Source organism: Anomaloglossus baeobatrachus, chromosome 6, assembly GCF_048569485.1.
Source record: "Anomaloglossus baeobatrachus isolate aAnoBae1 chromosome 6, aAnoBae1.hap1, whole genome shotgun sequence".
In the NCBI taxonomy this organism is placed as follows: Eukaryota; Metazoa; Chordata; class Amphibia; order Anura; family Aromobatidae; genus Anomaloglossus; species Anomaloglossus baeobatrachus.
The window spans coordinates 548,997,250-549,016,391 of record NC_134358.1 but is presented as its reverse complement, the minus strand read 5'-3'; the positions used below and the strand labels follow the sequence as shown (position 1 = coordinate 549,016,391).

The 19,142-nt window shown below is 50.9% G+C and overlaps 1 protein-coding gene across 1 annotated transcript in view; it reads right to left on the bottom strand.

The window, feature by feature from the left end:
* The window catches only part of VPS50 (VPS50 subunit of EARP/GARPII complex), a 203,904-nt gene that overhangs the window by 15,622 nt on the left and 169,140 nt on the right, over positions 1-19,142 (bottom strand). The window contains exons 24-26 of the mRNA XM_075315659.1: positions 18,034-18,130; positions 9,261-9,419; positions 1,411-1,532 (exon numbers count right to left, since the gene is read on the bottom strand). Of these exons, the coding sequence (XP_075171774.1) occupies positions 1,411-1,532; positions 9,261-9,419; positions 18,034-18,130 (378 nt within the window). The remainder of the gene's footprint in view (positions 1-1,410; positions 1,533-9,260; positions 9,420-18,033; positions 18,131-19,142) is intronic.

Genomic DNA, 19,142 nt, shown 5'->3' with positions numbered 1-19,142 from the left:
TATATTCTGATATCCTCCTTGACCTCAGCACCCAGCTTTCCCATGCTCTGCTTTTAATCTTTCTCTCAGCAATCAACTTTCCCGTGTTTTGTTATACATTTTCCCCTCAACACCCAACTTTCCCATGCTCGGATATCAAGGGCAAGCTGGGTGCTGAGAGAAAGATGTATAGCAGAATATTAGGAATCTGGGTGCTTATGACAAAATGGGAACATCAGAACATGCAAAGCTGGGTGCTGAGGACAAGATGGATATCAGAACATGGAAAGCTGGGTGCTGATGAAAGAGGCAAGGCTCAGCATAATTATCCTGTACTCTAAGGGGGATGTGGAAAGGGGGCCCCATCTAACTAATTATGCCACAGGTCATCAGTGTGAGATTTATGGGGGTCTGACACTTGGAACCCTCATGAGATTGGTTGGCGTCTGACACTTGGGACCCTCACCAGATAGGTCATCATTATGAGATTGGTAAGGGTCTGGTACTTGGGATCCTTGCCAGATAGGTCATAAGTAGGAAATTGGTGGGAGTCTGACACTTGGGACGCTCATCCATCAGAAAAGTCATAAATACAAGATTGGTGGGGATCTGACACTTGGGGGCCTCACCATATAGGTCATCAGTATGAGATCAATGAAGGTCTGACATCCACGACCCTCATTGAATAGGTCATTAGTGTGAGATTAGTTGGGGTCTCACACCCACGACCTTCACCAGATAGCTCATAAGTATGTAATTGTTGGGGGTTCGACAATTGGGACCCTCACCAGATAGGTCATCAATATGAGACTGGTGAAGAACTGACACTTGGGACCCTCATCGACTTGGTTATTATTATGAAATTGTGGGGGGGGAGGGGGGGGGTCGGTCTGACACCCGAGACTTTCACTGGACAGGTTATCAGTATGAGACTGGTGGGGGTCTGACACCCTGGACCTTCACCAAATAGGTCATGAGTGTGAGATTGGTGGGGGTCTTACACCAGAGAGATCACCAGCATGAGATATCTGATACAGCCCAGTGCACACTTAAAATACAAGGCCATCTATTATACCGAAAAATGGAAATAAATTATATCTAATATTTCACTTTATGTAATGAGAAGCAAAATTGTTCATTGGGTCCAATTTTCTCATTAAAAAATCTAAAATACCCAAAAGCTCAATGAGTATGTTCTAATTGCCTGCAGCCGCCACTAGGGGGAGCTGAGCGCAGACAGAACTAAGCAATGAATACATATGCAGTGATGGCAATCAGCTGATAAGAGCTCAGAAAAAAAATTACAGGTAAAGGAGATCTAAAGTCTTCCATCAGAAGGAGCTCACTTATGAATTCTCAGTTAGCTCACTCTGCAGTCAGTTACCCGTGGAGTCATTTGTAATGTGGCGCCTGTTTAATAATAACATTTACCCCTCCACCAGCGTCCTGTTGGCGAGTCGGATGCAGTGTTCCCACAGGATGTTGGAGACCGGGAGAGGAATACGGACGTGTTTCGAGAGATCCGACAACTTCTTATTAAACTGCTCAAATTCCTGCAACAGATTAAAGTCAGAATTTTTCTATCACAAGGATCTCTGCGATGTAATATAATACTTTAGATATTGTAAGTGCGGCTTTTATTTACTGTACATAGCCCCAGGACAGGGGTTGAAGTACATTATCAGCCATCAATATGAGTCGCTGTCACTTTAAAGGGATTGTCGCATCTTCCCCTTTACATATATCCCTTTAAGTATACCCTTAGAACCTCGAAAACATCTCAGCAGACGCCGATAGTTTTAGCGCCCTCACCACTTAAGTCGCTTCCACCTTGCGTTCGTGTACTGACAACTGCAGCCAATCAATGGTCAAAGTGATGATATCAAAATGAGCCTAGTGATTGGCAGCAGCGGTCACATGGATGTAAGGCATGTGATCACTGCAGCAAGGTGGATTGACACTGATTGGAAGCTTCAGACAATCGGTCTTGCCACTCCAGCATTCCCAGACACCCTCTGGTTACTTTACAGCAGTGATCATGTGCTGTACATCTATGTGACTGCTGCAGCCAATCACAGGCCACAGAGATGATACCAGGGATTGACTGCAGTGTCCACATGAATATAAAGCATGTGATCACAGTAGCATTGTCAACAAGAGAAGGACAGGAAGCCCTTTTTTTTATTTTATAAAACTTTCAACATAAGGAAATATTTTTTTTTACATCCTGGACAACCCCTTTAAGAGGTCAGCACAGTATCACTGCTTAAACAGGACCAGTCACTGACCATAAATATGTAATTTTTTTTTACCCAGTGTAAATGTCGCTATTCTCCTGAATCCGGAGATATTTTCATTTTGTTCCTACGCCTCTCCGTTCCTGAGATATGGCCTTCTGTATCTGTATACAAATCTAGCCTTGTTAGCCAACAGGGTGCGGTCCTCAAGATGACGCCCACAAATAGTAGTTGATGATCCAGCCCACTTGACTAACAAGACTAAATTTATAAGCAGGGAAGAAAGGGCCATATCTCAGGAACGGAGTGGAGTAGGAACATAAGAGAAACTTTGCCGAATTCAGGAGAAAAGGGGCATTTACACCAGGGGGAGAAAAAGAAGGGAATTTTGTTACTTACCGTAAATTCCTTTTCTTCTAGCTCCTATTGGGAGACCCAGACGATTGGGTGTATAGCTACTGCCTCCGGAGGCCACACAAAGCATTACACTAAAAAGTGTAAGGCCCCTCCCCTTCTGGCTATACACCCCCAGTGGGATCACTGGCTCACCAGTTTTAGTGCAAAAGCAAGAAGGAGGAAAGCCAATAACTGGTTTAAACAAATTCACTCCGAAGTAACATCGGAGAACTGAAAACCATTCAACATGAACAACATGTGTACCCGAAAAACAACCAAAAATCCCGAAGGACAACAGGGCGGGTGCTGGGTCTCCCAATAGGAGCTAGAAGAAAAGGAATTTACGGTAAGTAACAAAATTCCCTTCTTCTTCGGCGCTCCATTGGGAGACCCAGACGATTGGGACGTCCAAAAGCTGTCCCTGGGTGGGTAAAGAAATACCTCATGTTAGAGCTGCAAGACAGCCCTCCCCTACGGGGAGGCAACCGCCGCCTGCAGGACTCTTCTACCTAAGCTGGCATCCGCCTAAGCGTAGGTATGCACCTGACAATGCTTGGTGAAAGTGTGCAGACTCGACCAGGTAGCTGCCTGGCACACCTGCTGAGCCGTAGCCTGGTGCCGTAATGCCTAGGGCGCACCCACGGCTCTGGTAAAATGGGCTTTCAGCCCTGATGGAACCGGAAGCCCAGCAGAACAGTAGGCTTCAAGAATTGGTTCCTTGATCCATCGAGCCAGGGTGGATTTGGAAGCCTGCGACTCTTTACGCTGATTAGCGACAAGCACAGAGAGTGCATCCGAGCGGCGCAGAGGCGCCGTGCGGGAAATGTAGATTCTGAGTGCTCTCACCAGATCCAACAAATGCAAATCCATTTCATATCAATGAAATGGATGAGGCAAAAGGAAGGTAAGGAGATATCCTGATTGAGATGAAAGGGGGATACCACCTTAGGGAGAACTCCGGAATCGGGCGCAGCACTGCCTTGCCTTGGTGAAACACCAGGAAGGAAGCTTTTGGATGACAGCGCTGCTAGCTCGGACACTCTCCTAAGAGACGTGACCGCTACCAGAAAGGCCTCTTTCTGGGAAAGTCGAGAGAGTGAAACATCTCTCAGAGGCTCGAAGGGCGGCTTCTGGAGAGCAATTAGTACCCTGTTCAGATCCCATGGGTCCAACGGCCGTTTGTACAGAGGGACAATGTGACAAACCTCCTGCAGGAACGTGTGTACCTGAGGAAGTGGTGCTAGGCGCTTCTGAAGAATACAGATAGCGCTGAGACTTGTCCTTTGAGGGAGCCGAGTGACAACCTTTTTCCAAACCAGATTGCAGGAAGGAAGGAAAAGTAGGGAATGCAAATGGGCAGGGAGACACTCCCTGAGCAGAGCATTAAGAGAAGAATATCCTCCACATCCTGTGGTAGATCTTGGCAGACGTCGGTTTTCTAGTCTGTCTCATGGTGGCAATGACGTCCTGAGATAATCCTGAAGACGCTAGGATTCAGGACTCAAAGGCCATACCGTCAGGTTCAGGGCCGTAGAATTCAGATGGAAAAAACGGCCCTTGGGACAGTAAGTCTGGCCGGGCTGGTAGTGCCCACGGTTGGCAGACCGTGAGATGCCACAGATCCGGGGACTACGACCTCCTCGGCCAGTCTGTGGCGATGAGGATGGCGCGGCGGCAAACGGACCTGATGTTGCGTAGCCCTCTGGGCAGCAGTGTCAGAGGGGGAAACACATAGGTAGCTGGAACTGCGACCAAACCTGAACTAAGGCGTCTGCCGCCAGAGCTCTTTGATCGTGATACCGCGCCATGAAAATCGGAACCTTGTTGTTGTGCCGAGACGCTATTAGGTCGACGTTCAGCATCCCCCAGCGTTGACAGATTTCCTGAAAACCGTCCGGGTGAAGATATCCCCTGCGTCCATACCCTGGCAACTGAGGAAGTCTGCTTCCCAGTTTTCTGCGCCCGGGATGTGAACTGCGGATATGGTGGATGCTCTGTCTTCCACCCCCATCAGACTCCGCCGGACTTCCTGGGAGGCTTGCCGACTGCGTGTTCCGCCTTGGTGGTAGATGTATGCCACCGCTGTGGAGTTGTCCGACTGAATTCGGATGTGTGTGCTTTCCAGCCACGGCTGGAAGGCTTGCAGGGCAAGATACACTGCTCAGATTTCCAGCACATTGATTTGAAGGATGGACTCCTCTGAGGAGAGTCCTTGACCGTCTGAGAAGGGGGACGTTCCTTCTAGGGACGTCGACTTCCCATCCCATTGGCAAAGAATGCCACATTGGAGTGGACGCAGATGAAACTGCGCGAAAGTGACTGCCTCTGCATGAGTCGTGTTAAGGGGTGTGACTGGCCATGAAGGAGAGACTGCACCCCCGTCTGTAGTGAACGTGTCCAGCGGAAGCTTCACTATCGCTGAGGGAGCGTGACACTCCATGCCCAGATATGTCAGCGATTGGGTCGGTGTCAGATTTAACCTTGATCCACCCGAAACTCTGGAGAGTCTCCAGCGCTACGCTCAGGCTGTGTTGGCATGCCTCTTGAGAGGGTGCCCTGACCAGTCGACCGTCCAAGGGAGGATCACCGAGTGACCCTGAGAGTGCAGGACTGCTTCCACTGCTGCCCTGAACTTGGTGAAAACCCGTAGGGCTGTCGCCAGACCGAAGGGCAGGGTTACGAACTGAAGATGCTCGTCTTCAATAACGAAACGTAGCAAACGTTGGTGCTCTGGAGCAATCGGCACGTGGAGATAAGCATCCTGTGTCTATTGATGCTAGGAAATCTCCTTGAGACATTGAGGCAATGACGGAGCGGAGGGATGCCATCCGGAACCGCCTGGCCTTCACGTGCTTGTTGAGCAGTTTTAGGTCCCCCACAATCAGATTGGAGGAAAAACCGTGTCTTGTTCCTGAAGAGGAACAGGAATTACCACTGCTTCTGCCTGCAGAAGAGCATCGGCTCGGTGGGTAGGTGGGGAAGTTCTGAAGAATCGAGCCGGAGGCCGAGAACAGAACTCTATCCTGTACACGTGAGACACAATGTCTCTCACCCACCGGTCTGTGACCTGTGGCAGCTAAATGTCGCCAAGGCGAGAGAGTCTGCCACCAACCGCGGATGCGGAGAGAGAGAGCTTAAAGTCATGAGGAGACCGCCTTGGAAGCGGTTCCTCTGGCTGCCTTCCTTGGGCGTGATTGAGCCCGCCTGGAATCTGAGCCCCTCTGAGCCTTTTGAGCCCTTTTGGACTAGGACAATTTGGACCTGCCCGAGCCTGGGAAGGACCGAAACCTCGACTGTCTCTCTCGGACAGCATTAATAGGGTAAGTCGCAATGCAGACATTGCGAGGATAAGGACGCTACCTGCGGCACAGATGTACCTGTGCTCGAGACCAGCTGCGCAAGACCAGCTGACATAGCTTAGAGTGCCCATACGGCTGCGAATGCCGGAGCAACCGACACACCGATAGCTTCATAGACAGATTCCAACCAGAGGTCCATCTGTCTGTCAATGGCATCTTTAAGTGAAGTCCCATCTCCACTGCAACTATGGATCTAGCCGCAAGCCTGGAGATTGGGGGATCCACCTTTGGACCCTGGGTCCAGCGCCTGACCACGTCAGGGGGAAAGGGATAACATGTATCCTTAATACATTTGGAGAAACGCTTATCTGGTAAGCGTGGTGATTCTGCACTGCTTCTCTGAAGTCAGCGTGGCCAGAAAAGTACTCAATGTACGCTTGAGATACTGAAATGGGATTTCTCCTGCTGGGAAGCTGACTCCTCCACTGAAGGAGCTGGGGGAGAGATATCCAACATGCCATTGCTGGACGCTATAAGATCAGTCACCATGGCGTCACCATCCGGTGTATCCGGATTGAGAGCGGTGTCAGGATCAAAGTCCTGATCAGCTACGTCTGCCTCATCATACAGAGAGTCCTCTGCTGTGACCCTGACTAGTGATGAGGCCGAGTGCCGCACCCAGCGAGCTAGCTTAGGCTGTCTGGGACTGTCGTCCGTGTCAGAGCCTTCACCCTGGAATGCCTGGGACCCCCCCGGAGCACTGATTTTGTTCCAAATGAGGGTGGCCAGGGAGCATTAATCAAGATTGCCCATGGCCTGTCTGGACTGCAAGTCACTATCCCATGACAATCTATCAGCCGAAACTGCAACACCGTCCCTGTCCCTGGACAGGGTTCACAGGTGGTTCCTTTGGCCACCTCTAGTAGAGACCCCGGCTGACCAAGTGCTACAGGGGAGCATTGCACACAACGGGGGTCAGTGGAACCTGCCGGTGGAACAGTATCACATGCAGTAAAAGCAGCATAGAAAGCCTGTGTTGCTTTTTTGCTGCTGTAGTCTAGCCATCTAGGAGCATATAGCCGAGAATAGCGACCGCACAGTGCAATGTATAGCATACAAGCATAAAGTACAAATGAGCACTTCCGCACATGCAATATGAGCAGCTTAGAAAGCCTGTGCCTTAGCACCTTTGCTTTTTTGCTGCTGCAGTCTAGCCATCTAGGAGCATATAGCCAAGAATAGCGACCGTACAGTGCAATGTATAGCATACAAGCATAAGTACAAATGAACACTTCAGCACATGCAATATGAGCAGCTTAGAAAGCCTGTGCCTTGGCACCCTTGCTTTTTTGCTGCTGTAGACTAGTCATCTAGGAGAATATCGCCAAGAATAGCGACCGTACAGTGCAATGTATAGCATACAAGCATAAGTACAAATGAGCACTTCAGCACATGCAATACAAGCAGCCTAGAAAAACTGTGCCTTAGCACCTTTGCTTTTTTGCTGCTGTAGTCTAGCCATTCTAGGAGAATATAGCCAAGAATAGCGACCGTACAGTGCAATGTATAGCATACAAGCATAAGTACAAATGAACACTTCAGCACATGCAATACAAGCAGCATAGAAAGCCTGTGCTTTTAGCACCCTTGCTTTTTTGCTGCTGTTGTCTCGCCATCTAAGAGGGCATATAGCCAAAAATAGCGACCTACAGTGCAGTGTAAGCATAAAATACAAATGGACACAACGGTATTTAGTGGGGTCAGCACTTCAGGTGCTGCTTACCGCCCGCCTATAGGCGGGTGTGTGGTCGCCAGAGTCCTGTGACTGGCTGCCAGCTCGGACTGCAGGAATGGCTGCCGGCGTCCTTCTCCAGCTCGTGTGACGAGGGGCGGCCCGTGGGCGTGCCCCAGGCAAGAGCGGGAAACTGGCGTCCCACTGTGTCCAGTGAAGGGGGCTGGAGAATGCAAAGCAGACTCCAGCCCTCGGCGCTGACTTTCTGTACAGCGTCCCGCCTCTCCCCTGACTGGCAGGGCTGGGGGCGGGAACGAAACGAAAACTAGGCCGCAAAGCCGGGGACTCGAGTAATAAGCGCGGCCGTCCTATGTGCACGGCCAGCGCGGAGTCCCCGGCGCACCACAAGTCCCAGCCGCGCCACAGTGTAAAAAACACCTAGCAGCGGCCCGGCGCGGCAGTTCCCAATACATAAATTCACACAGCAAGCTGCCGTGAATAATAGCACGAGCGCTCCGCGCTGTTGTCCCCGGCGCACTAGCACTCCCAGCAATGCTGGTGTGTGTGTGTGCGCGATGTGTACGGGGACACAGAGTACCTTAATGTAGCAGGGCCCTGTCCCTGACGATACTCAGCTCCATATCCAGCAGGTTCTCTGGGTCTGTGGATGGAGCCCGGTCTCAGTGCCTGGAGACCTGTAAGATCCCACTTCACCCAGAGCCCTGAGGGGGGATGGGGAAGGAAAACAGCATGTGGGCTCCAGCCTCCGTACCCGCAATGGATACCTCAACCTTAACAAACACCCGACAAAAGTGGGGTGAAAAGGGAGCATGCTGGGGGCCCCATATGGGCCCACTTTTCTTCCATCCAACATAGTCAGCAGCTGCTGCTGACTAAAAACAGTGGAGCTATGCGTGGATGTCTGACCTCCTTCGCACAAAGCAGAAAACTGGTGAGCCAGTGATCCCACTGGGGGTGTATAGCCAGAAGGGGAGGGGCCTTACACTTTTTAGTGTAATGCTTTGTGTGGCCTCCGGAGGCAGTAGCTATACACCCAATCGTCTGGGTCTCCCAATGGAGCGCCGAAGAAAGACAGAATTTTGACAAGTGACAGGTCCTCTTTAACCCCTTAATAACCTATCGTATTCATTTTTGGAACAGTTTGATAAGGAATATATGTAGCTCAGAAGTGGCTTCTTCTTCATAAGAGGCAGATGCTGGCTGTGTCACGTAGCCGACATCTGCCTGTAACTACAGTGATCGGAGCTTTCTGCAATTACGGTAGTTTAACCACTTAAATGCTGCTGTCATTCTCTGCTATTTAGGCCCTCTAATGAAGGTAAACTATTTACTGAGCTCCATAGAAGAACTGCAATATCTCTATATACAGTATAAGTGATTGAATGATCGCAAGTGCCAGGTCTCAATGAAAAATTTCTGTGACGACTCATGGTCATATATTTACTAGATGATGAATAATGACCCACATGGTCCTAAGAGGAGGTCGGTGGTCTGTCGCCTCCACATGGCAGCAGGACAATGGTGGTAGTGGACAGTAAGACGCATGCGCCGTACACACCAGGTACGTGCCGCGACCGACGGCAGGACACCACGTACCTTTAGTAAGGCATCCACATACACGTTGTGCTGAGACATGATTTCCTTCACGTCCCATTTCACATTCACCATAAGCAGCAGCAGCTGCTCGTAATCTATGGCCTTTGCGGCAACGATCCAGTAAATCGGCTTGCGGAGTTCACTGGCGGTGGACACGGTCTATAGAAAAAGCAAATAGACAGAAATGTTAAATAGGAGGAAAATAGATTCCAGCTGTAATACCGCATATGAGCTGAGGTCAGGGGTGGCGCTGTTTTTTGTTATATACAATCTTTTTAAAGCGACTATGTAGGAAAAGAAGGGAATTTTGTTTACTTACCGTAAATTCCTTTTCTTCTAGCTCCAATTGGGAGACCCAGACAATTGGGTGTATAGCTATGCCTCCGGAGGCCACACAAAGTATTACACTAAAAGTGTAAAGCCCCTCCCCTTCTGCCTATACACCCCCCGTGCCTCACGGGCTCCTCAGTTTTGGTGCAAAAGCAAGAAGGAGGAAAAAATTATAATTGGTTTAAAGTAACTTCAATCCGAAGGAATATCGGAGAACTGAAACCATTCAACATGAACAACATGTGTATACAAAAACAGGGGCGGGTGCTGGGTCTCCCAATTGGAGCTAGAAGAAAAGGAATTTACGGTAAGTAAACAAAATTCCCTTCTTCTTTGTCGCTCCTTATTGGGAGACCCAGACAATTGGGACGTCCAAAAGCAGTCCCTGGGTGGGTAAATAATACCTCATAATAGAGCCGTAACCGGCTCCGTCCTACAGGTGGGCAACCGCCGCCTGAAGGACTCGCCTACCTAGGCTGGCATCTGCCGAAGCATAGGTATGCACCTGATAGTGTTTCGTGAAAGTGTGCAGGCTCGACCAGGTAGCCGCCTGACACACCTGCTGAGCCGTAGCCTGGTGCCGCAAAGCCCAGGACGCACCCACGGCCCTGGTAGAATGGGCCTTCAGCCCTGAGGGAACTGGAAGCCCGGAGGAACGATAAGCCTCGAGAATTGGTTCCTTGATCCACCGAGCCAGGGTTGACTTGGAAGCTTGTGTCCCTTTACGCTGGCCAGCGACAAGGACAAAGAGTGCATCCGAGCGGCGCAGGGGCGCCGTACGAGAAATGTAGAATCTGAGTGCTCTCACCAGATCTAACAAGTGTAAATCCTTTTCACATTGGTGAACTGGATGAGGACAAAAAGAGGGTAAGGAGATATCCTGATTGAGATGAAAGGGGGATACCACCTTAGGGAGAAATTCCGGAACCGGACGCAGCACCACCTTGTCCTGGTGAAACACCAGGAAGGGGGCTTTGCATGACAGCGCTGCTAGCTCAGACACTCTCCGAAGCGAAGTGACTGCTACTAGGAAAACCACTTTCTGCGAAAGGCGTGAGAGAGAGATATCCCTCATTGGCTCGAACGGTGGTTTCTGAAGAACAATCAGCACCCTGTTCAGATCCCAGGGTTCTAACGGACGCTTGTAAGGAGGTACGATGTGACAAACCCCCTGCAGGAACGTGCGAACCTGTGGAAGTCTGGCTAGGCGCTTCTGAAAAAAGACAGAGAGCGCAGAGACTTGTCCCTTAAGGGAGCCTAGTGACAAACCCTTTTCTAATCCGGATTGAAGGAAGGACAGAAAAGTGGGCACGGTAAACGGCCAGGGAGAAACACCCTGAGCAGAGCACCACGACAGGAATATTTTCCACGTCCTGTGGTAGATCTTGGCGGACGTTGGTTTCCTAGCCTGTCTCATGGTGGCAATGACCTCTTGAGATAATCCTGAAGACGCTAGGATCCAGGACTCAATGGCCACACAGTCAGGTTCAGGGCCGCAGAATTCAGATGGAAAAACGGCCCTTGAGACAGCAAGTCTGGTCGGTCTGGTAGTACCCACGGTTGGCCGACCGTGAGATGCCACAGATCCGGGTACCACGACCTCCTCGGCCAGTCTGGAGCGACGAGGATGGCGCGGCGGCAGTCGGCCCTGATCTTGCGTAACACTCTGGGCAACAGTGCCAGAGGAGGAAACACATAAGGGAGTTGAAACTGCGACCAATCCTGAACTAAGGCGTCTGCCGCCAGAGCTCTGTGATCTTGAGACCGTGCCATGAACGTCGGGACCTTGTTGTTGTGCCGGGACGCCATTAGGTCGACATCCGGCATGCCCCAGCGGCAACAGATCTCCTGAAACACGTCCGGGTGAAGGGACCATTCCCCTGCATCCATGCCCTGGCGACTGAGAAAGTCTGCTTCCCAGTTTTCTACGCCCGGGATGTGAACTGCGGATATGGTCGAGGCTGTGGCTTCCACCCACAGCAGAATCCGCCGAACTTCCTGGAAGGCTTGCCGACTGCGTGTCCCGCCTTGGTGGTTGATGTATGCCACCGCTGTGGAGTTGTCCGACTGAATTCAGATCTGTTTGCCTTCCAGCCACGGCTGGAACGCTTTTAGGGCAAGATACACTGCCCTTATCTCCAGAACATTGATCTGAAGGGAGGACTCTGTCTGAGTCCAAGTCCCCTGAGCCCTGTGGTGGAGAAAGACCGCTCCCCACCCTGACAGGCTCGCGTCCGTCGTGACCACAGCCCAGGATGGGGGCAGGAAGGATTTCCCCTCCGACAGAGAAGTGGGAAGAAGCCACCACTGAAGGGAAGCTTTGGCTGCCCGAGAAAGGGAGACGTTCCTGTCGAGGGACGTCGACTTCCTGTCCCATTTGCGGAGAATGTCCCATTGAAGTGGGCGCAGATGAAACTGCGCAAAAGGAACTGCCTCCATTGCTGCCACCATCTTCCCTAGGAAGTGCATGAGGCGCCTCAGGGGGTGTGACTGACCATGAAGGAGAGATTGCACCCCTGTCTGTAGTGAACGCTGTTTGTTCAGCGGAAGCTTCACTATCGCTGAGAGAGTATGAAACTCCATGCCAAGATATGTCAGTGATTGGGCAGGTGTCAGATTTGACTTTGGAAAATTGATGATCCACCCGAAACTCTGGAGAGTTTCCAGAGCAATGTTCAGGCTGTGTTGGCATGCCCCTTGAGAGGGTGCCTTGACAAGTAGATCGTCTAAGTAAGGGATCACCGAGTGTCCCTGAGAGTGTAGGATTGCCACCACTGTTGCCATGACCTTGGTGAAGACCCGTGGGGCTGTTGCCAGGCCAAAAGGTAGTGCCACGAACTGAAGGTGTTCGTCCCCTATGGCGAAGCGCAGGAAGCGCTGATGCTCTGGTGCAATCGGTACGTGGAGATAAGCATCTTTGATGTCTATTGATGCCAGGAAATCTATTTGGGACATTGAGGCGATGACGGAGCGGAGCGATTCCATCCGGAACCGCCTGGTTTTCACATGCTTGTTGAGCAGCTTTAGGTCCAGAACGGGACGGAAGGATCCGTCCTTTTTTGGCACCACGAACAAGTTGGAGTAAAAACCGTGACCCCGTTGCTGAAGAGGAACCGGGATCACCACTCCTTCCTCCTTCAGGGTGCCCACCGCCTGCATAAGAGCCTCGGCTCTGTCGGGGGGTGGAGATGTTCTGAAGAAACGAGTCGGAGGACGAGAGTTGAACTCTATCCTGTAACCGTGAGATAGAATGTCTCTCACCCATCGGTCTTTTACTTGTGGCAGCCAGGCGTCGCAAAAGCGGGAGAGCCTGCCACCGACCGAGGATGCGGTTTGAGGAGGCCGAAAGTCATGCGGAGGCCGCTTTGGGAGCGGTTCCTCCGGCGGTCTTCTTAGGACGTGACTTAGACCGCCATGCATCGGAGTTCCTCTGATCTTTCTGAGGCCTTTTGGACGAGCAAAAAAGTGAGATCTGCCCGCGGTCCGAAAGGACCGAAACCTCGATTGTACCTTCCGTGGTTGAGGTCTGTTTGGTTTGGACTGGGGTAAGGATGAATCCTTTCCCTTGGATTGTTTAATAATTTCATCCAATCGCTCACCAAACAAGCGGTCGCCAGCCAATGGCAAACCGGTTAAGAACTTTTTGGAAGCAGAGTCTGCCTTCCATTCACGTAGCCACATGGCCCTGCGGAGTACCACCGAGTTGGCGGATGCCACCGCCGTACGGCTCGCAGAGTGGAGATTGGAGGATCCAACCTTAGGACACTGAGTCCAGCCCTTGACAACCTCGGGGGGAAGGGATAACGTGTGTCCTTAAGACGCTTGGAAAAACGCTTGTCTGGACAGTCTCGGTTTTTCTGGATTGCCTCTCTGAAGTCAGAGTGATCCAGAAACATATTTAATGTACGCTTTGGAAACCTGAAACGGAATTTCTCCTGAGAAGCAGACTCCTCAATTGTAGGAGCTGGGGGAGAAATATCCAACACCTGATTGATGGTCGCTATAAGGTCATTCACTACTGCGTCACCTTCAGGCGTATCTAGGTTGAGAGCGGCTTCAGGATCAGAATCCTGATCTGATACCTCCGCTTCATCCTCCAGAGAGTCCCCCTGCTGGGACCCTGAACAGTGTGATGAGGTGGAGGGAATTTCCCAGCGACCCCGCTTGGTCGGCCTGGGACTGCGGTCCGTGTCAGAGACCTCACCCTGGGACCTATGGGATACCCCAGGGGCACTTTGCTGTTCCAATTGAGGGGGACCAGGGGTCAAGGATTGGATAGAGCCCGGGGCCTGAATCACCGGTCTGGACTGCAATGCTTCCAGTATTTTAGCAGACCATTTATCCATAGTCTCAGACAGTTTGTCAGCAAAGGCTGCAAACTCCGTCCCTGTCACCTGGACAGTGGTAGCAGGTGGATCCACCTGGGCCACCAGTCGCAGAGGCTCCGGCTGAGTAAGTGCCACAGGGGCCGAGCATTGCACACAATGAGGGTCAGTGGAACCTGCCGGTAGTACAGCTGTACATGAGGTACAAGTTGCAAAGTACGCCTGTGCTTTGGCACCCTTGCTTTTTGCAGATGACATGTTGTCTCCTCTGAGAACAACCAGGAGGGTATATAGCCAAAAATCAACAGAGCGACCGTACAGTGCAATGTATAGCCTAAAAGCCTATATATATATATATACACACTTCGGTACTCAGTGGGGCCAGCACCATAGGTGCTGCTTACCGACCGCTCAAAGCAGTTGTGTGGTCACCGGATTCCCTGCCTGGGTCTCCCTGTGTTGTCTCTCCTCTCCAGCGTCTGAATCGCTGACAGGAATGGCTGCCGGCGTTCTGTGGGGAGGAGGAGATCGTGGGCGTGCCCAAGAAAAGTGCGGGAATCCAGTGCCCCACTGTACTGAGTGAGGGGGGAGGAGGATACTAATGTATGCTCCAGCCCTCCGCTGACGATCCGTGCAGCGTCCCGCCCCTTCCCTGACTGGCAGGCTTGTGTGCGGGAATAAACGACACTAGGCCGCAGAAGCCGGGGACTAAAGTTAGAAGCGCGGCCGGCAATAAGCGCGGCCGCGCGGTAGTCCCCCGGCGCACAAACACACCCAGCAGTGCTGGAAAGTGTCTGGCACAAGCGCTCCATGTCCGGCGCACTAACACACCCAGCCGTGCTGGAAAGTCTCTGGCACAAGCGCTTCATGTCCGGCGCACTAACACACCCAGCAGTGCTGGAAAGTGTCTGGCACAGGCGCTGCATGTCCGGCGCACTAACACACCCAGCCGTGCTGGAAAGTGTCTGGCACAAGCGCTCCATGTCCGGCGCACTAACACACCCAGCAGTGCTGTAATGTGTCTGGCACCAGCGCTCCATGCGCGGTCCCCACGGGGACACAGAGTACCTCATAGTAGCAGGGCCTTGTCCCTGACGATACTCAGCTCCTATCCTGCAGATTCCCAGGGGCTGCGGAGGGAGCACGGTCCCAGTGCCTAGAGACCGATCCTGGATCCCACTTCACCCAGAGCCCTAAGGGATGGGGAAGGAAAACAGCATGTGGCTCCTGCCTGTGTACCCGCAATGGGTACCTCAACCTTAACAACACCGCCGACAAAGTGGGGTGAGAAGGGAGCATGCTGGGGGCCCTGTTATGGGCCCTCTTTTCTTCCATCCGACCTGGTCAGCAGCTGCTGCCGACCAAGCTGTGGAGCTATGCGTGGATGTCTGCCTCCTTCGCACAAAGCATAAAAACTGAGGAGCCCGTGAGCACGGGGGGTGTATAGGCAGAAGGGGAGGGGCTTTACACTTTTAGTGTAATACTTTGTGTGGCCTCCGGAGGCATAGCTATACACCCAATTGTCTGGGTCTCCCAATGGAGCGACAAAGAAATACAAACAGTATTGTAAAGGGTGAACTGAGAATCACTGAAAAAGGATAGACTAGTGAGGTACAGGACTTGGTCGGTCAATTCTTGACACACTAGTGAATGGGGCATGCTGAGCCTTGTAGTTCTGCAGCTGCTGTCTGCTCTCCTGCATACACTAGTGGATGAAGTATGCTGAGCCTTGCAGTTCTGCTCCCCCTGCCTTTCCCTCCAGCATACAATACTGGATGGAGGATGCTGAGCCTTGTAGTTCTGCAGCTGCTGTCTGCTCTCCTGCATACACTAGTGGATGAAGTAAGCTGAGCCTTGTAGCTCTGTTCCCCCTGCCTTTCCCTGCAGCATACAGTCATGGATGCAGCATGCTGAGGCCTTGTAGTTCTGCAGCTGCTGTCTGCTCTCCTGCATACACTAGTGGATGAAGTATGCTGAGCCTTGCAGTTCTGCTCCCCCTGCCTTTCCCTCCAGCATACAATACTGGATGGAGGATGCTGAGCCTTGTAGTTCTGCAGCTGCTGTCTGCTCTCCTGCATACACTAGTGGATGAAGTATGCTGAGCCTTGTAGTTCTGCTCCCCCTGCCTTTCCCTCCAGCATACAATACTGGATGGAGCATGCTGCGCCTTGTAGTTCTGCAGCTGCTGTCTGCTCTCCTGCATACACTAGTGGATGAAGTATGCTGAGCCTTGTAGTTCTGCTCCCCCTGCCTTTCCCTCCAGCATACAGTCCTGAATGGAGGATGCTGAGCCTTGTAGTTCTGCAGCTGCTGTCTTCTCTCCTGCATACACTAGTGGATGAAGTATGCTGAGCCTTGTAGTTCTGCTCCCCCTGCCTCTCTCTCCTGCATACAGTCCTGCATGCAGCATGCTGAGCCTTGTAGTTCTGCAGCTGCTGTCTGCTCTCCTGCGTACACTAGTGGATGAAGTATGCTGAGCCTTGCAGTTCTGCTCCCCCTGCCTCTCCCTCCAGCATACAATACTGGATGCAGCATGCTGAGCCTTGCAGTTCTGCTCCCCCTGCCTCTCCCTCCAGCATACAGTCCTGGATGGAAGATGCTGAGCCTTGTAGTTCTGCAGCTGCTGTCTGCTCTCCTGTATACACTACACTGCCGACACCGCACACCGGGTACCCTCCGCATCCGAAACAGTTTATGGTGGAGCTATTTGGTTGATGTGGTTAATAGATCTCTATCACTGTTAATGGGAGCACTCTGTGGATGAACACTGGTAAAAGGGGCACTCACTACCTGACACTGATAATATGGGCACAGTCTGACTGATTCTGTTTAAGGATTTTTAATTTGTCTGTTTACAGGAGAAAATGCCTTCACTGCTTGTCAGCGAACTCCCTGGCTGACACTGCTAATAGGGCTATCCTCTGGCTAACGGTGTTTACGGGGACACTTTCTGTCTGACACTGGTTTTGGGGATATTTCCTGATCAACACTGTTTATAAGGCATTTTTTTTCTCAACGACACAGTTAATGATGACACTTATCTGACCTGTCGCTCTCTAATGGTCATTACTGGAGGATACAGTTAATGTGTCTCGGCTGTCTCTTTGTAATTGAGACTTGTGTCCTTTTTGGGGCTAGAAAGCCATTGCTATACTCACCCCTGTAGTTAAATGTAGTTTCATGTCCTTTGGGGAGGAGAGGGTTAATGTCAGTATTCCTTGACAGAAAGCAGTCTCATTACCGTACCAGGTGGTTTCTGGTTTGGACCACTTCCAGTCCCTATTTATACCCTCTGCAACCAGCAGAGGGGGCCGGTTATTCTCTGATCTCATTTGGATACTTGGCCTGGAGGTGGAAGGAGCTGGTGGAGCCCTCTCTGCAAGTTGCTGTGTAGACTGTAGTTTTGGTGCTGAATGCAGCAGTCTGTTGGTATGTTTCCCCCTGTCTGTCTGTCTTTCCCTTGTGTGTTGTTTTAGTGGAGCAGTGGGGCTAGAATCCCTTACCTGCCCACTCACTAGCCAGGACCATTGTAGGGTCACTCAGGGCTTCAGGTTCCTGCTTAGCGACAGGTAAAAAACCTGTATAGGGACTGGCTAAAAGTGCAGGGTACAGCGGCAGGTAAGTAGAGGAGGTGTCCATCTACCTCTCGCTAGTGCTAGGGCCCACCGTCATTAAAGTGTCGCCCTGTGTTGCGTTGTGCGCCATATTGTGACATAATGACTACACTATGCCTGACACTGTTTATGGGGACACCCTTTGGCCGACATGGAGTGGGCAGACTCTCTAACCAACACTATTTAAAGGGGGACACACTTGGTTAAAGAAGTGACTCTCTGACAGTCACCGATCTAGGGGTACGGTCTATCCAGAACCATTTGTACGGGCGTTCTCTGGATGACACCGATAATGAATACACTTTATGTCTGACATTACTAAAGGGGAAAATCTCTGCCGTCTTCACCCATTGAGCACCTGGATGAAGCTGAGTGCCCGCCTCCGATGTGGCATTTCGGGGCCTTTTGCAGTCACTTACGCTTTGTCGGGTGATGTGGATAATTCTATAAGACGGGTCGGGGGGGGGGGAAATATTTACTGGAGTGGTTACTTAGTGCACTGACCTGTGAGTAAAACTGCTGCAGGAAAGGCTTCTTCGCTGCCGGCATCACCGAGTCCAGATGATTTTGCAGAAACTCGAACTGTTCAGCCAAAAAAACCCTGAAAAGGAAGAATCTGAGAGTTTAGATTCGGTGGGCGCAGGCGTCATATATTTGGCTAAAACCAGGCAGCGGCATCAAATCATTAAAAGGATTAATTGCTTTTAACACCGGATGTTCGGATGTCTGTATAAAGATGGATTTTATGTTCTGAGCTCTGTTTCTTGCGGTTTTCTTGCTGCCGGCAGCAGGTTTTTTCCTCCTAAAGGATTCCTCTGTGTTAGTCATAATCTCTTCCATTACGTACATAGCTACCGGGCCTGTATCAGAAAGCAATCCCCCAGCGCGGCGCTGCCACCAGCGCGCTCTATTAGTGGGGACGGGGATTTTCTACTGTTTGATTAATGCAAAAAAAAAAAAGTTTAAGTGATTTTTTTTTGTCTCATTAGACCATGGTAAATGTAAAAAAAAAAAGGCAGGAGAAAAATAATGAGTAGCAAAGTGTGGAGGAGTTTAACATTGAAGCCTGGTAGCAGTGGGGTCTTCAGATCAAATAGGACTAAGGGCAACAGAATGGTGGGGAAGAAACAACGCACACAGTGCAATGAATAATAAGTGCTAACTGTCCGAGGAAGATACACACAAAGAGGGAGAGAGGGAGCGAGAAAGAAAACGAATGATGAGAGACAAAACGAGAATGGGAGCGAGAAAGACAGAGAATGAGAAAGGAGAGAAAGAATGAGAAAGGGACAATAAAGAAAACAAATGATAGGGTGTGGAGGAAGAACAAGAAAGGGAAGGAGAAAAAACGCATGAGAGAAAGAACGAGAAAGAGAGCAAGAGACATAAAATGAGAGAGAGAAGACAGGGATCGAGAAAGACAGAATGACAGAGAGAGGAGACAGAAAAAAAGTGAGAAAAAAAAAAAAGAGAATGAGAAAAATAAAGAGGAAAAAAGAAATAGAGAAGAAAAAGAAAGTGAGAAGAGAGAATAGAGAGAAGGGGGAGAGGCTAGAGAAAGACAAAAGAAGGAGGAAAGTGAGAGGAGGAAACGAGAGGAAGAAGAAGAGGAC